This window comes from Typopeltis vanoorti, chromosome 3, assembly GCF_054136105.1.
Source record: "Typopeltis vanoorti isolate ZY-2024b chromosome 3, IOZ_Tvanoo_1.0, whole genome shotgun sequence".
Lineage (NCBI taxonomy): Eukaryota > Metazoa > Arthropoda > Arachnida > Uropygi > Thelyphonidae > Typopeltis > Typopeltis vanoorti.
This window is the reverse complement of record NC_143551.1, coordinates 47,745,280-47,766,947: the sequence shown is the minus strand read 5'-3', so window position 1 is coordinate 47,766,947 and position 21,668 is coordinate 47,745,280. Positions and strand designations below refer to the sequence as shown.

The window sequence follows — 21,668 nt, the reverse complement described above, 5'->3', positions numbered from 1 at the left end:
TTCTTTGACCTTAGAAAGAACCCCACTATGCCTGCCTGTAAGAGCGCGAGCTCCATCCAAACAGAAGCCTATACATTTTCCCCACTGGATCCCTTTATGTATTATGTAATTATTGAGGGTGTGAAATATTTCTTCTCCAGTTGTTCGGGATGACAAAGTTCTACAAAACAGAATATCATCATGAATGTTGTTATTATGCGCATATCTTACGTAGCATATTAACTGCGCATCATTTGTAACATATAATAGTCTCGTCTATTTGTAACGCATCATAAGGGCTCTTCTTAACTCTTTCGATTAACTGACATTCTATGTCACCTGCCATATCATTAATTCTGCGACCGACAGTGTCATTTGAATTAGGAGTCAAATCAACATCTTTTATTAACTTGTTGCCAAACATAGCTTTTACCACATCTTTTATAGCTGGAAGTAGCAAATTTTCACCGATAGAATGAGGTTTCCTTGTTTTTGCTATGCACAAACTTAAGAGATAGGAAGCTTGCAGTGCTTTGATATTAATGGAACCCATGGCTGAAATTATATATTTCCCATGATTTAATGTCCCTAAGCGTCGCGGAAAAAATTCAATTAGCCTATTTTTCACATCACAATGTTTAGTTTCTAAATGTCGTCGGAGTTTCGCAGGTTTCATGCACTCGTTCAACAACGCTTCATAACACAAAACACATTGAAGTTTCTATTCACTTTCATCTCCACACCAAGAAAACCTGAATTCCAAATATGAACTGTTATATCTAATACTGTATTTTTTCTTTGAACTTCTTGTTTCTTCTACTTTAATAGTATCAGATTTACTGGCCGTTACAACACGTGTATCACAATTAGGGTTAGCATTACCTGTGTCATTTGCCCTTCTTTTCAAAGTCCTAGTTCTAAGCCACTTTTCCATTATTAAAAAACGCTTTGTTCAAGTATCACTTAGCAGTTCTGAAGATATACTGAGCTTTGGTTGAAGGAAACCTTCAATAATAAAAATCAATACACAACAAGCAATTGGTTGAAATGTGGATAACACATATTCACTTCAAATCTGACAAAACAGCAAGTCCGTTATGAACGTTATAAGCAGCAGGCTAGAATAGTCACAGCTGTTGTACGGAAAGCAAAGTCTGATTATGAAAAGAAACTGCCTCTGCGTGCGAAAGACAACCCACAAGAATTCTATCGATATGCTGCAAGTAAAAGAAAGAATGAATATGAAGAATAACTCTTCTAAATCCAGATGGAGTGAGGGTTACTGATGCAGAAGAGGTTGTTCAGTTAATGAGTGCCCATTTCACTAGATGAAGAAACGCAGGTGTGTGAGGCCGAGGTATTAGAGCTGTTGCACAAACTGAATAAGAATTCTGAATGGGATATCAGCACACGTGTGCTAAAAGAATGTTTCAGCTGAATTGATCATTCCTTTGACCAGGATGTTTAATATGAGCCTCAGAACAGGGAAGATTCCGCAGGAATGGAAGGAATGTATGGTAATTCCATTGCACAAGAGTGGTGCAAAGACCGATGTATCCAACTATCGACCAATTAGTATCTCAGGAGTGGTGGTGAAGATTTTAGAAAAATGAGTTAGGGCCCGCATTCAGAAATGGGTTGACAGTGAATCTCTACTTTGCAATGAACAACATGGGTTTACTAAAGGAAGGTTATGTTTTAGCAACTTTCTCACATTCTATAACAATGTTTCCATTGAACTAGACAAGGGGAATGGATACACCACGATACTTTTGGATTTTGCTAAGGCTTTTGACAGAATACAACATGACAGACTGCTGCATAAATTGGAGAAAATGGGTTGGGTTATACAACATTAGAATGGATAAGAGGATGGCTGACTGACATATATCAAAAAGTGGTATACGGGGGATCTGATTCTGCAAGGTTTAAGGTAACAAGTGATGTACCACAAGGATCAGTGCTTGGTTCACTGTTATTCAATCTGTACATTAATGATATTGGGAAGGATTTGACAAGCGATATACAGTTATTTGCTGATGATGCAAAGATAGGCAGGGTAATCATGAATGCTGCTGATATGCAGTCCTTGAATCAGTTCTTGCAGAATCACTTGAATAAGCTGGAATTGTGGACATGGGAAAATGGGTGTCAGTTCAATGTCAGTAAATGTAAAGTCATTCACTTCGGCATGATTACCTATCCATTGTCGTATTATATTGGTGGGATTAGGGTAGATGAAACTGATGAGGCTAGGGATCTTGGAGGGTTAATAGATAGGAAGTTGAAGTGCAGGGGCCATATGGCAAAGATTGCAAATACAACTCAAAAGATGACTGTAACGCTGAAACGAACGTTCACATGTAAAGATAAGGATGTAATTTTGCCTCTTTACAAAGCCTTAATAAGACCTCACTTGGACCACTGTGTGCAGGTCTGGTCTCCTTGTTTCTGTTGTGATTCTGATATATTGGAGAGAGTACAAAGGCGAGTGTTAAAATGATATCAGGATTGTGGAATTCTGATTATGAAGACAGATTGAGAATTTGTAGACTGCAGACACTGGCAAACAAGAGAAAGAGGGGATGATATGATTCAGACTTACAAACTGCTGAAAGGGCCATGCAAGATTTCAATTGATGGGATTTTTCAATTTATGGAGGGTGGGGAAAGGACGAGAGGGCATCCTTGGAAGCTGAGAATGACGGCTGCCAAGAAGGGTGTAAGAGCCAGATTTTTCTCTCAGAGGGTGGTGCGTGATTGGAATGGATTGCCTTTGGATGTTGTTGAGTGCAAGCAGTGTGAATGAATTCAAGAATAAGTATGATAGCTGGTGTGTGTATTGTGTGGCCTCCTTCGATGAGTCTCTGACTCCCTGGAGGTCTCTCTTAATAATAATAATAATAATAATAATAATAATAATAATAATAATAATAATAATGTTGTTTTTCACTTTACCACTCTTTTATTATTCGTCATTTTGGCTATACAAATTTAGCGGCTGAATGACGAATAATAAAAGAGGGGTGAAGTAAAAAACAATATAGTTTTATTGCTTTCGCCTTTGAACATTCTGACGCTATTTCTTGGTTTTTTTAAGGCTACATTTGATTTCAATAATTTTTACTTACTTATTCAATTTTAATTTGTTTTGTTTGGATAATTTAAAAAAATATATTTATTTAATTAATTGAAGTCTGCCTGCGGATCACCTGTCCCATCGTCGCGGACCACCTGTGGTCCGCGGACCACAGGTTGAGAAACACTGGTCTAAATACCTTTGCAGTAGGATACTCCTCGATGAAGAAGGGTTCCCTCTTTTCCTACATCATTATATGCAATTTACAGACAAATCATAAACTCGATGTTACTATTACAGATGGCTCCCCTCTCTCTCTCTCTCACACACACACACACGATACGTTCACTATCAATGACAAGTGGATATCTAATGTTCTATATATATTCATCTGGTTTCTTATAACATAGGATTTTGGCCGAGTTCCAGACAAGAAAAGCTCATCGCGTGTGTGTCCGTGATAAAGATCTACTCAAGTACCTGATGGGAATTATTCTGGTAGTGGTGGGTTACCTGTCTGCTTGGACGGCAGTAATAATGGACAACATTACCGGTGGCTACAGTATCGTAGTACAAGGGAAAACTGCCACCGGATTAAAATATATTATATGCAGAGCCCTCTGGTGGGACTATGTTACTGAAATAGGTAAGATAGAATATTGCCTTGTATGTACTAAACGTGTGCATGTATGTATTTAAATTTATATCCTATATAGTGTTTAAAATCGACATCATCATCATCACAAAACTAAAAATGTTTGTCTTTATATTTACTTTCTGATCATGTTAATGTTTTTTTTGTTTTTTTAAAAATTAAAACCTCTCGATATCTACATTAAAATTTCAGGGTTTTCTCTTTCTATGCTACTAACGGAGCGGTGTTGTGAAGGATTGGAATCTCCATGCTCCTTAATAATTTTTTTTTAACTAGAAGTATTACGGATTCAACTAATCTCTTTAGCTGCTTTAGAAACAAGGGAACCGGATTCAGTGCTGGTATGCAACGTTTATACAGACTTATGAGAATGCGAATCTATAATTACAATTCATATTTTAGTATAAACCTGCTTTTGGCCTGCCAAGTAACTATTGCTTCTGCTTTTCAATAGGACATGGGTCTGAATCCATCAGGAGGCATGGGTGGTTTTGAATGTTTTTAGGTGGTAGATGAACTTCATCGCCAAGTATGAGCCACAGCCCTGATTAAGGTTGAAGGCCTGCATTGGCTTGAAATAGTTTCATGTTTGGTCTACAGACCTGGAATTATGTCCAACAGATATATTCGTAGATGGGATTGCATAAAAAAAGAATTATATGTAAAATTCTTGATGGAAACAGAAACTTAGATTAATGTTTGATTATTTGCTTTCAAAATCAAGGAAGTGAAATTCTCTGCGATCTCTTAATTAGGTTCTGGAAGAAACAAGTTTAACGAATGTGCCTCATGGGTGGAAGTATGATTCAACAGGGAAGACTAGGGATGGGTAGCATCAAGGGTAGAGTGGATTCACTGAAAACAACAGGGATTATACTCCAGATGAAAAAAAAAACACAATTTTCCATATTAATTTGGACTTTGTCCAATCCTTACCCCATCCATGATGCAACTACTAATACATAACACAAGTCATGGAAGAAAGTATGTGCTGCGAGAAAACAAAGTTTTTATGTTTCATTAACCCAGAAAAATATGAAAACATTCAAATACGAATCCATTAGAAAAGTTTATAAAAAACAATTCATTGTAGTGGAGAATAAACGTGCTCGTTGAAAGGGGAAATGCAAGTGTAATAGTAGTAAAATAATAGACAGAGGTAAGAACAAGAATAGAATACAATAAGCATAATGTTATGGAAGAACTAAAACCGAACAAGCAACAGAAAGAAAGATCAATCGTAGAAACAAGAAAAATTAATAAATTGGGTTTTAAAAATAAAATTATTATTAAAAGATTATCTTTAAATTATTATTGAAATATCAATAGGAAATTATAGTAGAAAAAAAAAATAGGAAAACCTAACCACTCGGACAGCCAGGCTGTTCGAGTGGTTAGCGTATCCACTCGCCAGCCAAAAGGCTGCAGGTTCGAATCCCGCCGTGGGCATGGATGTTTGTCATTGTCTTTGGAAATACTAGTGGTGGTGGTGGCCGGCGGTAGATGGCGTTGGTGTAGTTGCGGTCATTTGGTGGATTGAGTAGCAGAGATAGAGTTGTAGAGCAGGTGCCCTCATTCGATGAGTCTTTGGACTCCCTGGAGGTGTCTAATAATAATCACATACTACTTCTGTACAGTTTATCTACATAATTATTTTTATTATCTTAGAAATAATAATGTAACTAATATTATACTTAAAGTAATTAATTTATTTATTTAAATTTTTAATTTTTTTTCTAAAATTATTAATATCTATTAGACAATAATTTTTTTCATATTTGAATATCACAATTGTTTTATGGCAAACAATTTAGGTAATTAATCCCGTGTGGTTGCCGGGATAAGAATAGCACCACTGCAAATTCATGCGTGTCGTAAGAGGCGACTAAATGGACGCAGACTTTCGAGAGTTTTGCTCTCTCAGGTTTCTTCCAGAATTACGCTCCCGGTGAGGGGTGGAGAGGTTAGATTTCGGGAGGTTTACCTGGGAGTGCATATTTTGAGTCTCTGGGGAGGGTGACCTCCGGTACGGCCCGCTGAGGGGCTTTGTTGATGGATGCTTATCCCTGGAATATGAGCGGTTCTGCTCGGTGGTGAGGTGATGTGTGAGTAGAATGCCATCATTGAGTGGAGCCAAAGCTGAGATGGACGGTCTTTCGGCAACTACTGAGTGGTCTAGGGATCGTCCGAATTTTTAGAGATTGGCTTTACTTACGTATCACCAATGCAAATATCCAAGCATGTCGTAAGAGGCGACTAATTGAAAGGCTGAGATTCGAGAGTTTGAGTTCGCTCTCTTAAGGTTTTTGCCTTAAGGGAGCAATTTGAGTCTCCGGAGAAGGTGTTTTCCGGCACGGCCCGATGAGGGGCTTTGTCGGGGAATGCTTTTATTCGGAATTTGAGCGCTTCTGCTCTGTGGTGGGTGGACGGCCATCATTGAGTGGAGCCAACGCTGAGATGGACGGTCTTTCGGCCACTATTGAGTAGCCTAGGGATCGTCTTAATTTTTAGAGATTGGCTTTACTTACGTATCACCAATGCAAATCCAAGCATGTCGTTAGAGGCGACTAAATGGACGCAGAGTTTCGAGAGTTTTGCTCCCTCAGGTTTCTTCCGGAATTTCGCTCCCGGTGAGGGGGGGGGGGGCTTAGATTGCGGGAGGTTTGCCTGGGAGTGCATATTGAGTCTCCGGAGAGGGTGTTCTCTGGCACGGCCCGCTGAGGGGCTTTGTCGGTGGATGCCTTTCCATGCAATATGAGCGGTTCTGCCCGGTGGTGGGGGGAGCCCGTCATTGAGTGGAGCCAACGCTGAGTTGGACGGTCTTTCGGCCACTATAGAGTGGCCTAGGGATCGTTCTAATTTTTATACAGGGCTTTACTTACTTATCAGTCCCAATGTAGCTCATGCATCTCGTACGAGGCGACTGAAATGGGTACCCTGTGAGGGTAATGGATGGCAATGCTGTATCCAATGAAGTTCTAACTGAGGCGCGGCTATTGCTGTTACCCTTCTGCCATGATCAGAGCTTTATATATATATAGGTAATTATTTCTTAGCCGAGAGCCATAAGAATTTAAAATGCTGATGATAGTAATAATAGTTAAAAGTGATTTTAAAGTATTGGGAATTCTCAGAGAAATAGCTTTAATAAATTCAACTCTCAATACTGCAGAAATATTGTTATGGTTCTAACTATTAATTTATATGAAAAATAGCTTCCACTGTTAATTTTATTACTACTATTGTTATTATGTGACACTTCCAGGGAGTCCAGGGAGGACTCATCGTGGGAGGTTATGCTACTCTACTTCGCTAAATACATCTCATCCTCTCCACTACTATTTAATTTTATTCAGAAACAGCTTTAAGAAGTATCGATTCTTATATTATTTTAATTCTTATTGTAACTTATTATTGATGTTAATATAAATTATTATTCAAGTTAACAAAATTAGTATCAGAGCACTTTCCCACACTTTTTTACTTGTTATATGTTCTTATTTTGCTTCACATATTTATACTTATTTTAAATCCACTTATTCTGTGCTTATTTCTTGTTTGTAACGTCTTTCACTTTAAAATAAAAGTATTAAATTAATTCGACTTGGGAAATCAGTTGTTTTAATTAGTATGGAAACTAAAGCAGAGTTTGTACACGAAACTCATTTTATAATGTATTCCGTACTAAGCATTTAATAATGTGTTGACATCCAACGGTTTCATTATTATCATCTTTTTTTTATTATTATTTTTTTAAGGAGAACTTCTGTTTCTGGTGCTTGGAGTGTTCCTAACATACAGGGTCCGAAATGCAAAGTCTGAATGTTTCAAAGAAAAATGTGCTCTTTCGTGGTCCGTTTATTTCGAGGCACTTGTGTCTCTCCTCATGTACACTATCAGGTAAATAAATTGATTCAAATCTGCTTTATTATAATGAAAGTGATCCCCCACCATTCATAATCATAATGTATAACAGTATACATCTCTTAGTGAGATGTTTACAATATGGGAAATACTAAGAATAGTGATCAGACCTTTACCCACCTTTACAACGAGTTGCACCACCTTTAGAGTTGAACTACGTTTAGGCGCAAACTTAACTGTTTTTGCTTACTTGGGAGAAGGAGTAAAAAACCAAGTTTATAAAATTACTTGGTATCCTTAATGTAATATATATTCTTAATATAATATATATATAATATCCTTAATAAATATAAATAAATAAATATATATATATAATATCCTTAATATATATATCCTTAATATATATATCCTTAATATATATATCCTTAATATATATATATATATATATCCTTGATATATATATATATATATATATATATATATATATATATATATATATATATATATATATATATATATATATATATATATATAGTTTTATGAAAAAAATTGAATGACTAGAACCGAGATTTAATTAAAAAGGTTTTATTATAAACACACTACTAGTTTCGGCCTGTAACAGCCTTCTTCAGGTGACATTATAAAAGAAAAAACACTAAACATTGAGGGTTAAAAGACTATGAACAAAATATCCTTAATATATAATATATATATATATATTATATATATATATATATTTTTTTTTTTTTTTTACTTTTTTTTTTGTTATTTATTTATTTTTTCCTTATAGGCATGTAGTTTGGTTAAACATCGAACCGGACTACATCTACCTCCTCTATTTCCTACGGTGTCAGTTCACCATCACTATAGTATTATTCCTCATCTTTGGGCCCAAGGTAAGTTTTCCGAGTTTCTTGTTTTATATCTCCTATGTGTACAAAATATTTAATATTTTAGATGAAATATATTATTCTTTATTTCGAATCGTATTATATATAATGTTCAGAACTGCATCAGGACACCTTTATCGACTGCACATCAATTGACAAACAACTCACATCACCTTACCATACCGTTTCAACTGTTATTCGTGTAATGAGCACAGCAATTTACGCCATTTATTGTCATACACGTGCTCTAAAACTGACCCATCGATTTGAAGTTGGTATAGCAACCAAATATAATAGTAAACATTTCGCGTAGTACCAACACCAAGGGGACACAAAAAAGGCGATACTGTGCTAATCTATCACGTATTCTGATATCATCTTCAATTTCACTTTGGAGTCGTCGTCCAATAGGCCACAATTGGTAAATTATAGTTCAATTTCACCTGTCAACTGTTAGAAATAACTTAATCATTAATTTAAATATTCAAAATAACTTTCATTAATCTTACATTAATTGTAAGATTAATAAAAATGAATGTACTTTCAAGGGCACTTGAAACATAATCTTTCCCTTTTTATGCAACAAAACCCAAGTAGGGATGTGAACTAAACTAAACTAATCTTTCTTGTACTTCGGTTTAACATTTCACAGTTCTATAACTGGAACGCCCTGGATAATAGCAATGGGAATAGCGTAGTATGAGTAGATATCAGTAGAGATAAAATATCATACAGTGATCGAGTTTGTACTGTTCGCTATTGCTGTACATGTTCGTGATGCAAACCTACATTGCTTTCTGGAACAAGAATGGGCTAATAAAAAGTATGATATCTAAACTTAAAATTAAAAAAAAATATATTATTAATTAAGGGAAATATTTTTAATTTAAAACGCACAGGAGGTGACAGATAAAATATTTTCCTTTTTGCTATTATCCAACCCTAATTTCATTTAGTGACAACCTAATCCATATTAAAAATAACACGGCAGAATATTCCCTCCAATTCAAAACTATTAAAAATAAACAAAACTATACATAATAATTTATTATTTAAATGGTTTTATTTTACACCACCAAGTGCGTGAATTTAAAACAAATTTCAGTGACTTTTTTGGTTTCAGCTCTGGTATCATCATCGCCCTCCCGATCCAATAGAGTATCACCAAGGTCGCCATCTTTCCGCTTGTGACGTACAGGACCATTTACCAGAGACCATGAAACTCCATGATGCCATAACATCAAATGGAGAAGTAGATTTTGCAGAGATTAATCTGAGCGACATGGATCCTGAGGATATAAGGGTAAGTTACTGTTTCAATCATCTTATATTAGCAAAAAACAGGGGAGGGGGGGCAGGATTTTTCTTTCGTATTCCAGCAACAACAGCAGCAACAATCTCATGCTTGGGATTTCCAGAACAGTTATTATTGCACTAATTGAGCTGCCACTAATACTTCATGAACGCGAGAAGTATCAAATTCATCATCTAAGCTATTGTTTGTTTGAAACATGAGAGCGACTTACAGATAAAAACGAACAAAAAAATCGAACAAAAAAAAAAAACGAACAAAATGAAACTGTTGGACAATAAAAAAAATTACCGATGAGGAGATAAACTTTTCATTATTTTAAAGTTCCAGATCATTTACATTTCATTTTAAGCTTTACATGAAGTCATCCGGGGAGTTCGAATTTTTGACAACTGATAAATCATCAAATATTTCGATGAAAAATTTAGTAAATCAGAAGCACACAAATCTTAAAAAAAATTAAACCTAAAGAGTGAATTTGCAAGCTTATTATGGAAAAAATAAACTAAAATGGTTAGTGTCAGGAAAGTATTAATTATATCAATTAAGACTGGGGGACTTGGCAATTTCTTTTATTTTCTTTTATTTTAGATTTAATAAATTTACTCGTTATTTGAAATATAAGTAGTTATTTCAAATAGCCAATAAAATTTGAACATTTTATTATATTTAATTGTTTTAATGTCATATATCAATCCATAAGTCCTCTTAAAAAGAACTCTTACATTTATATTTTACTTTGAAGATTGCAAATATTTTTTGCATCATCTTTACATCACCCAACTTTGCATCACCAGCAAACAACTGAACAGTTCCTCTCAGATCCTTTCCTATATCGTTAATGAAAAAATTAAATAGCAGCGGCCCAAGAACAGAACCCTGCGTCACAACACTAATCACAGGCCTTCTTTTGGACTCTACTCCTGAATAAACAACTCTTTGATATCTCTCCATCAACCGCCCTCCTGCCCATCTCATCAACCCTGTATTCATCCCCATGTCCTGATTAGAATTCCGTGTGGTATCTTGTCAAAGGACTTTGACATACTGGGCTCATAGCTTTAATGGTCATAATTACAAAACAGCAACAACAAAAACAGTTTCATTCTGATGAGTTAGCACAGCAGACTATGCAGATAGGATTAATTAACACCATACCACTTTCCCATTATAGCTTTAAATAAATTTCTAGAAATCTAAGTTACTTCACCGTAACATACTGAATCTAATAAAGGGGAGGGAGAGAGAGAGAACGAGAAAATGATGAGAAAATGCTTATTTGTTCAAAAACTTCCAGATGGTCCAACTAGAACTATGGAATTTGATAAGGCTTCCGTTTATCATAAAATTACACCCTCTGTCCAAAACGAAACCGTCGAAAATAGAAGAAACTAGTAGCGCTACCCGTCGTTTTTTTTTTTTTTTTTTTTGTCGAAAGCGGAAACGTTCATTAGTGTTGTGTCAACTGTTTATGATATTTGTTTGATTAGAAGCCGAGTTATAGTGCCAAGAGTGACAGTGTGTTTTGACGAAAGGTCGGAAAACCAGTTTCAAACAGAGAACTGCGATTGACTTTTGTGTTAAACTTGGTAAAAGTTTTACCGAAACGCATCAAATGCTTCAAAAAGCATACGGTGATGAATGCTTATCCCGTACTCAAGTTTACGAGTGGTTTAAGCGATTTCAAAATGGTCATGAGACGCTTGAGGACGACGAAAAGCCAGTCAAAAGTAAAGATCATGCAGATTTGTTTCTACGATTCCAAAAGCATTATCCACAAAGAATTCGTTCCGCCTGGCCAAATGGTCAATGATGAGTTTTATCTCGATGTTTTGAAGTGAATGATAGCGAGAATTCGTCGCGTACGGCATGAATATCGTGAATGCAGGCAGATGGTCACTTTTGCACGATAATGCACTATCTCATCGTTCGAACATGGTGAGACAGTTTTCGAACAAAAACCAAGTTTGTGTGTTGGATCGCTCGCCGAATTCACCTGATTCAGCATCCTGTGACTTCTTTCTCTTCCCTCGACTTCATTTGTTGATGAAAAGAAAGCGATACGACACCGTTGAAAACGTTCAAGCGGCAGTAATCACGACCCTCAACAGTTTCCCAAAAACCGATATAAAAACTCATTTAACAAATTAATTGACCATGCCAAATGCTGTTTCGAAGTTGAGGGAGAGTATATTGATTGAAATGAATGATTTGAATAATTACAATTGACCTGTGTTTTATTTTCTATCAAAAGTTCGGTTTCTTTTAACTGTGCCATTTTTTAAGTGTTGCATTACTCTTATGGCAATCCCAATGAATACAATTTTCTTCTTCATTGTAGTACATTGGGAAATATCGTTTGCAAAATTATGAAAGAAAGATTCCTTTAGAAAAAGAGACGTAAAGGTCACTAAGCTTTTTTTTTTTTCGAACAAGAAAGTAATCTCAGTCAAGGACCCAAGGGTAATAACTATTAAATCTGCTAGTAGCTGTGCAAATTTAAATGGTGTTTCAATTATCACTAATGCCATGAACTGATACACGCCTTGATTATGATTAATATTGTTATTACATGTTACTTCCATGATGTCAACAGAGGACATTGCATCACATAGCTCACCTTTATGGGATATTTTTGCTGCTAATTTTGCCTTGTTTTTCTCTGATCGATTTGTCTTACACGCGGAATGAAAAACCCAAGATTTCGGGAGAAAATCTCTGTTACCTCCGCTTGAGTTTGGCTAACTCACCTTCCATTGAAAAAGTTCGTGTGAACATTACTCTCATAACGGGAATCGAAATCTTTTCGAAGGGCGCAATGTCCATCGTTCATCCCGATGCTCCACAGAAGTTCAAGAAGTTATTTTAAGAGGTCATTGACGTTTAAAATCATTATATCAAAGTAAATGTCTGATATTGGAACTAACTATATTCTTTCTTTCTTTCTTTCTTTTCTCTCTTTCTGCAGGCGGAGTTACGACGAGTCTACACCCAATTGCAGATTCTCCGCAACATTACCATGAGGAAGGGAAACCCGCATATTTCCAGGCGACGAGGTGGACGAAAGGGAACTCACCGTAGGTTCTCTCTTCAGACATTCCATCACAGGCACAAGCACTACCACGAACACGAACACGAGACCACAGAAGTCTCTAAGACTCCGGAAGAATCCACTGCCAGTGTAGAAGGCGTTGTTCCGACAGATACCGCACGCACAGAAGAAAGTGCAAGTACGCCTACCGTCACCTTCAAGGAAGGTCTGAAATGAAGTTATGGGGCTGCTCAACTTTCTGCTCTAGTCAATCACCTTCAAGGAAGGTTTAACAATGAATGCACCTGGCGACCGTCGCTGGCATCATGCTGCAGCGAAAGACATAATGCTAGCCTAAAATGTATATACATGTAACAGAGAGAATTGGAGTACCGGGCATCAAACGGCACACTGTCAACAGCTTCGTAGTCCAGGAATGTCCCGTCTGGACATGCTGGAGAGGGTGGAGAGAAAGAAAAAGGCATAAATGATTGCCAAGTCGCTCACCGTTACAGATATTTTAGAGGTGCTATTTTAAGGAAAAAAACTTAATTAAATGTGGGTGGGGTTTGATATCTTAGAAGTCACGGATCTGTCTTTATGTTTACATTTTTCTTAATGTTTTGCAACAGTTTTTTTTTTTCAAGTCTAAATTGATTTATATCTTTTGTTTCTTTTTAATGGCTGATATAAAAAAGGATCAATGACATTCCTAAGCTATCGAGCCTCCAGTATTTTTTTTACATTTTTTCTTTGTTTTTTCCCCCCAATGGCATAGGACCAACATAGCTAGGGTAAACTTTACCCATTTGTATACATAGAAGAAACAAAGTTATTGTGCCATATTGTCATCATTCCTGAATATATCACTCTGTCTTTAATAGAATCTCCTTTGACGTTTAAATACTTTGTTTCTTAGGTTGGGAACATTCGAAATTCTTTTTTGATAAAAAGTGAAGCCGGTCAAGATACGGATGGAATTTAACAACTATAAACATGTGTACAGGATATATTTTATTTATGGGAAATGGCTGTTTGTGTGTGTACGTTTCATGATTCCTTTTGATATATTTTATTTTTATTACTTTAGTTGTTTTGTGGTTGGCTAAAGAAGGGATATCTTTTATTTTGGACATATTGTAAGGATTTCTGACCGAAAGGAAACACATACAATATTTCTTGAAATTAATATTTTATGTATTGAGAGGAGGGGGGGGGGGAGTTAAACAGCAGACGAGAAAAGACAGAATTTTTATTATACAACGACATTATGATGGCGCTGTAATATATTGTGTATACATTTTGAACATAGATGGCGCATTAGTATCAAAACAAAATATAATATGTATACAATGAAGTTTCACGCGATGATCGCTTAAATCTATAATAATCAAGTTTGGATGTGTTCACATAAAGGTATTTTTAGATATTTTATTTTGTAAAGAAAAAATGCACCGAAATGAAATATTTGTTTAAAGCAAATGCATAAAAATATGAAATTCTCTCGCAAATTATGTCACAAATGCATCGCTAATTTTGAGATGTTGTTAGTGTTAACAATAATTTATTATTTTTAGTAAGAAATGCTGATGTTTTAAATTTAGATTACGGTGATGAAATTTAATAATTTTGTTTTTTCTCACACTTTTTTTTTTTTCTCTTCTTCCTGAAAACGGGTGGTTTGTGGTAAGATTAGTAGATTGTGTATAGTGTAGACAGTGAATCGTGCATTAAGAGATCAGTTATTCTCTCGGAAATCATTTAGATCTTATATATCGAACGAAAAGTATACGAAAAGAGTTAACAGCGTTTCCGAGTGAATGATGGTTCGATGTTATTTGGGTAAATGTCTGTACGTATGTTCTTGAGTAGCAACTACGTATTACTGAGTCTCTGTTTTCGCAACGTGTTGAAGAATAGAAGTCTAAGCACCAGTGAGTCTAGGATACGACTGCAGGCTTAAAATATTGACTGTCAAGTTGACTATCTTAGACAGGGTCGGTAACTTTAACTGTCCATGAGAAGCTCCTAACGAATCTGCGTTTGGCGATGTGAGAAAAAAAAACAAACAAACGAGAGATGCATGTCATGATTTACATGAAAGAACTGCAGTCCATAAGCCGTAATAACAACGAATACATTAGTTAGCATGAGACAATGCACCGCAGAACTTTGAATGCATAACGTTTTCCAAGTCTTACGCAAGTGTCGGTATTGGGGGTGGGGGATATCTGGAAAACGCTGATTATTGTTTTCAACGATGAAGCTTAGGGGTTTAAATGTAATGAACATGGGGGGGGGAGGGGGGGAATTGCTTCTCATGGAATGGATAAGGTTCGATGACCTTAATCAGCATCATGACTTGGGCCGTATACTGATGCTATGAGCATTGATGCGTTTTGTGGCAGATACATGGTGTCAGTTCTTACTCTGTCTACACGATAACAATCCATGTTATAAAGCATTGGTTATAATAGCTATAAGAGACATCGAAACATTGCAGTGACCAGTATAGAGCTCTGATCTGAACCTTGGGATGTGCCCAACGCAGCAAGGTAAATGGTTGTTTTCATTAGTGGAATTCATTAATGCTTTGAAGGATTGGTCGAGCACAATACCACCACATAATACAATACACAGTTGTTGTCAATACAGAAATTTGGCTTCCACGACATATAGAAGCGGTTATTACTGCCAAAGATTAGACCACGATGTGCATCAAATAACTTCTATAACTCTCTTCAGAAGAAAGACCATAATGACCTGCTCACCAACTAGAATAACTTTTTCTGGGCTTAACGGTGAATCCAAAGTTAATCGATTTCTGGCTGACGCAAATAGAGTTTTCTTGAAGAAAAACTCATGTATTTAATCCTGTATTTAGTAAAATCTACAGTGGAAACATATGCGTATTTACAAATAAATTCATTTGGGAATAGGAGACATTGTCCCTTATCTAGCACTCCGTGGAAAGACTCAACCTCTGCAATGACGAGAGGGTAGAGACAGACCAGCTACTTTCTGAACTCTAAAACAATTCAGATGGAATGCTGTCTGATAACTGACGAATGAAAAGTGCTAGAGACTTTATGATATATATTTTCCTACCGTTATTTGACTTGCAAAAAAAGCATGTAAAAGAAAAAAATCGAGTTTGAAATACGTTCAGTTGTTTTCTTTTATATATTACATAATATACTGACGGACAGTTCTGAGACTGATTTTTATTTATTTCTTTTTTGCCACGTATTACATTTATAGGCTTAATTGCCCATTAATTAAAAACTTATCTCAGAGTTTATCCACCATACTTTTCAACTTGAATTCACACACACACACACATACACTACTGTTTTACTCGCAAGATTCCTTATGAGAGATCTATTCCAGTCATTGCCTTAATAAAACTTGCATTTCTTCGGTAACAATTCCTTGTATTTTTACACCCGGTTTGCCTTGTCTCGCGAAGTCAGCAAATTGCTATGAAGCTTGAGATCCTACCTGATTGACGATAGTAAAAATGTGCTCATTATGTAGCAGATATATAAATGAATACTCTACCCAGGTTAGCGTATTCGGCACTAAATCGCCTAGTACAGGAGTCGGCAACCTGCGGCTCTTTGAATGAATAATTGCGGCTCTTTTCTTTATTAAACAATCTATTTTTTGAATAATGCAAAATGAATGTTATTTATTAAACTAGAAACTAAAAATTAGAAACTAAAAATTCTAAATTTGCAATAAATTAAGGACATTTTACATTTAATCAAGGACATTTTACATTAAGTCGAGGATATTTTACAATTGAAAATAGTACATGCGATGCTGAAAAATGTAATACTTTCATGTTTGAACTCTTTGAAATCATACGCGATAATCCATCTTTACATTCTATTTACATTTTACAAAAATTCTACTTTATGGTGGATGTGACTTCCCATTTAAATGCACTAAATAAGAAACTACAGGGAAAGGGAAATGCAGCAGTTTTGCTTTTAGAAGTGATTTCGTGTGAACAAAAATCATATTTTTCTGCGACAGACTTAGAGAAAGGCACATTTTCCTACGTTGAAGAAATATCAACAATCACAAGCTGATAATAATTCCATAAATTTAACCTTTTTCAAAGAAATTGTGGTAAATATGCGATCTGCATTTAATGGGAGATTTGAGGAGCTTAGAATGAACAAGGCAACTATGTCATTTTTATTGCGACCACTTGAAATTAATCCTGCCGAATTAAATTTTTCGCCTTTTGCTGGAATTGATGAGGCTGCATTTCAACTTCAGTTAGAGGACCTGAAAACCCAGGATTTGTGGAATTCAAAATTTAGAAATCTTAAAGCTGACCTTGAGGAGTTGGAAAGACAAAAAATCTACCCATGCAATACAAAAAAATGGTCTGAAATAGAAGATCTTAAAAAGCAAGATCAGATTGTATTTGACAGTGGAATTGTTTACCAGACACTTACATTCGGTGATTTCAAACATACGCATTTGGACTTCTATCGCTTTTCGGATCGACATATTTGTGTGAGCAAATATTTTCTAACATGAATTTTATTAAAAGTAAATTGAGAAACCAACTAAACAACGTGAGTCTTTCGTCATGTTTGAAAATGAAAATTACGGCGTATTCGCCGCATATTGAGAAACTATCCCAAGAAGTTCAACATCAAAAGTCGCATTAAGAAGATATTTTAAATTAAAAAAAAAATTAAAGAAATAGGTATGTTATTGGATTTTGTACATATGTTTTTGTAAGGAGGAGCAAATCTTTGTTTTATGATTTAATATTTAAAAATATCATATAATTTCGTGTGACATGCCACCCCTGTGTTTTACAAGTATGATAACGTGTTACTTAAAAAAAAACTGAATAAATAATTTAATTATATTATTTTTCAATGTAGTTTCTAAATTTAAAGCAGTGATGAGCAATTAAATAGTAAATCTCGGTTCGATCAGCATAAAGAATATTTTCTTTTTCTTTGATAAGAAAGTATTAATTTATTTTCCATTTTTTAGCTATATTTTAATTTTTTTAACCTGCACAAATAAATCCACATGTAAAAATCAACATTCATAAAATAGATTTTTAATTAAAATATAGTAACTTAATTAAAATATTCTACCTTACAAAACGAACACCGGGGACCGCACAAAAATCCTGAGAGGGCCGCATGCAACCACGGACCGTTGGTTGCTCATCACTGCGTGCGGCTCCCTAATTTTTTTTTTTTTAAAAGATATAATTTTAAAAATGACTCTTCAATCCAAAAAGGTTGCCGGTCCCTAGCCTAGTACTATCAACGACTAGTTAGTTACTGATTTAGCAAGACCTAAGATTATCACTAGAAACAAATTTCGATAATGGCTTATTTGTTTAGTGAGGCTTAATAGCATGTAAGCTACCCCCGAACATTACCAATACGCAAGCTTAATAATTTCTTTAAAGGTGCTAATTAAAGTTTATTTTTAAAAGATTTTTTTTAATACTGAACTTATAAGAAGGTTGAAAATCAACATAAAAATGAAAACAATACTTCAAAAGAAGAATTAAAATGTATGAAGAGATAAAAAAATATAAATTAAAAACATGGAATTCTAAAATTTTTGAATACTAACCAATTAAACATTAACCTTGAAAATGAATGTGAACGTGAAAAATCAATAAAAAGAGTACTATAACCTGACAAGCCAGCAGAATCAATGAATCTAAGAGGCAGTAGAAGAAGGAAAAATAAGCCAGTTTATGAAATTATCATGAAATTTACAAGGTTACCCCACCAACCTGGAATACGAAACAACAAGCTATAGGTTTTGCGTTCTTAGTATTTTTATATAATTTCATATTTGTACATTTATACTTATTTCAAAATTTGATGCACAATTATATTCATATTTTTGTTATTTTATGCTTTCGACTTCCTTACATACCTTTTTTTGGTTCTTCAATCTTTGTGTTGTTTTCGTTTTTGTATTGATTTTCGGCGCTGTAAAAAAAAGTACTTTCAGTATTTTAAGATTCTACGCTGTCCTTTCAAGATGTTCGGTCATCATATCACATGAGTATTCCATATGATGGAATGCTCATATGGAATACTCTAGCGTGTCACGGTTTTTGAGCCTAGTATAGTATAGCATAGTGTTTTCTGCATGGTATTTTATAGCTGTCCACTACGCGTTTTCTGGCCAGCTTGCCTGTTTAGCGAGCCGAAAAGCAAGAGTCTCGAGGAGTAAAAACCTCCCCTACCCCATACAAACCGGCTAACTCATTTTCAGTTGAAAAGCTCTCATAAGGGTTCTTCACTTCCCAGACGGGATTAGAACCGAGGTCTTTCCAACTAAAGGATCGAAACTGAGCAGCAGTGGAGTCTCACTACATGAATATATCTTTCAAAAATAAATAAACTTTAATTAGTCAGTTTTTCAACAGTTAGTATATTCTTTAGCTTTGCGTGTTGTCAATGTTGGAGCGCCTCTATATTATTCCACTAAGCTTTGCTAACCAAATATTATATTAATAAAGGAATTACATGGAGCCCAGGCTTCAGAAATCCTAAATTATTATCCGCAATTAAACTTAAAAGCCCACGCTAGTCTATAAACAACGAATTTTTCAGTTATAAAATTTTTAATGTTAAAGTTTGAACAAATATTATTTTGAGAACTTTCTGGAAATATTAAAAGAAATCAAAGTAAATAAAATTTTGTAGCAAATAATATCAGCAATGTGCAAATATTTTGCTTAAGGGAATGCTCATAGGAACGGACCCTTAACGATTCATAAGTCGATTTTGAGTGCTTTTATTATCCAATGCGTCATCTTAGATCGATTCCAACGAAAAAAAAAAAAAAACTGCAGATGATTTTTGTGATATATGATATAAACAAAATGAAAGCGTAGAAAAAAAAAAGAAAAGCATTATTTTTTTATCTGCTTGTACTTTCAGTGTGGAGGTCTGGGTTTAAGAATGAAAATATGCTTGTCGAACACCTACAATTTTTCCTTCTGGTGTAAATTGTACCCGTTAATTCTCCTAAAATTACGTACTTATACACACAATATGTAATCAATACGAATACATAAAAAGTGAAATATTTTGAACATTTACGTTCACACTGGAAGCGATGGTTGAAATCTTTCCAAGAAAGGAAACATTCTGTTTGTGATCCCTATTAACTTTTATAAGTGTCTGGGCATTGATCACATTGCCTTTCTAGACTTTGAGTACAGCTTTTCTGTAGCTATTCTAATACTACTTTTCTATGCAGTTTCTATACATTGTGTAGTAAATATATTTGAATTTGAATTTTAGTTCTTTATTGATTTTATGACTTCAGAATGTATTAATCTCAGTTTAGATTAGTGTCGAGGGAGGGAGGTATTGAATGCAAATGGCTAATGAAACAGTCTGTATCCTCCACTAAAGCGAGATTTGCAACTCAGGAAATTTTTCACTCAGGAATAATCTTTTAGTCTTGGTAATTGGCGAAATTACCCAGGCTGGAAGCTGTTTCGATAGACTTCAGCAATACTTTACTAGCCACCCACTGAACGGCATTTCTTACTTCAAATACATGATCTATACTAGATCCAGGAAATACTAAGTGGACACAAGAAAGGTTAGCGAACGGAATGCACTATATTTACCAAGGTACTAATGAAACGTTAAGATTTTTGTTATTAAGGCTGATAGTTTGGCGTGAGTGGCGCTCTAAAATATGTCTATTTTCATTTCAAAAATGAACAAAGAAAAAAAAAAACCAGGAATCCTTTACGTTTTTAATTTCTATTATTTACTGCAATTACTTTTATGATCTGTTTGTTGAAAGGGCAATCTTTCTGTTTATGATGTAATTGGACTCGAACGAACCTTTAGAAGAATAGTCTAGCCTATTTACCAGCGAGCTACGAATGACTCGTGGACATCTACTGGAAGCAGAACGTAAATCTTAGTCATTCAAATAAACGAATCTTTCATAACGTGCAAATTCAGTTGAATTGAATTTTTTAAAGATTTATACATACAGATATAGCACATTTGTGTTCATGTTAGGCGTGTTTGGATATTAATAGAATATCACTATTTTTCTATTCTAAAACAAATTAGGAAAGAACAGTTATTAAGTTTGTAAATCTACTACCGATTTACAGTTCTCATGGCAATCGTTGCTCTGATACAGACGTAAAGGTCGTATTATTTTCCGATAATAAGTTTTATAGTTAAAAATAAAACAGGTCTGTTGCTTAATATTAGACAGCCCTAATTTTGTTTATTAAGCTTCTAGAAGCTGGCAGCAAGCATGAAGGAAAGACCAGATGCAATATATTTCTTTGCATTATTTTTAGAAACATTTTTTGCTGACGCTGTAGTTCCATTTCAGCCATAGTTTTCCGAGACTTTCATGAATATTTAAATAACATGTACATTACAAATGAAATTTAAGTAAGTCGAATTTTTAAGGAGCAAATTATTTGCGAAAAGTTCTGTTAAAAATGTTAGCATAAGAAAAAAAAATGTCATGGTTAGTCGTTAGGAACAGAGAACGAATTGATAATGACTAGGAATTTATTTTTACTTAAAAATACTACGAATAACTTATACTTCGGCTATTATAATAATATTTTTAATATTTAAAATTACAGAAGCGTTTGGGAAATATTCAAACTGCAGGTAAGATTAATTAGGACAGTGCGCACTGTTAACTGTGAGAATGCAGCTGCAGTGAACAACAAAATAGTTTGCGAAAAGAAAATTCCTCTCTCTCTCTCTCTCTCTCTCTCTCTCTCTGTCTATTTATATATGGGAGCATGAGATGCAGTAAACATGTTTTTAACAGTAAGACTTATT

The 21,668-nt window shown here is 34.9% G+C and overlaps 1 protein-coding gene across 1 annotated transcript in view; it reads left to right on the top strand.

Annotated features, from left to right (window-relative positions):
* The window catches only part of LOC150108106 (metabotropic glycine receptor-like), an 89,789-nt gene extending 76,742 nt beyond the window's left edge, over positions 1-13,047 (top strand). The window contains exons 4-8 of the mRNA XM_090416241.1: positions 3,469-3,704; positions 7,472-7,613; positions 8,368-8,473; positions 9,591-9,770; positions 12,748-13,047. Coding sequence (XP_090272367.1) covers positions 3,469-3,704; positions 7,472-7,613; positions 8,368-8,473; positions 9,591-9,770; positions 12,748-13,047 — 964 coding nt within the window. The remainder of the gene's footprint in view (positions 1-3,468; positions 3,705-7,471; positions 7,614-8,367; positions 8,474-9,590; positions 9,771-12,747) is intronic.
* The last annotated feature ends 8,621 nt before the right edge of the window (positions 13,048-21,668 follow it).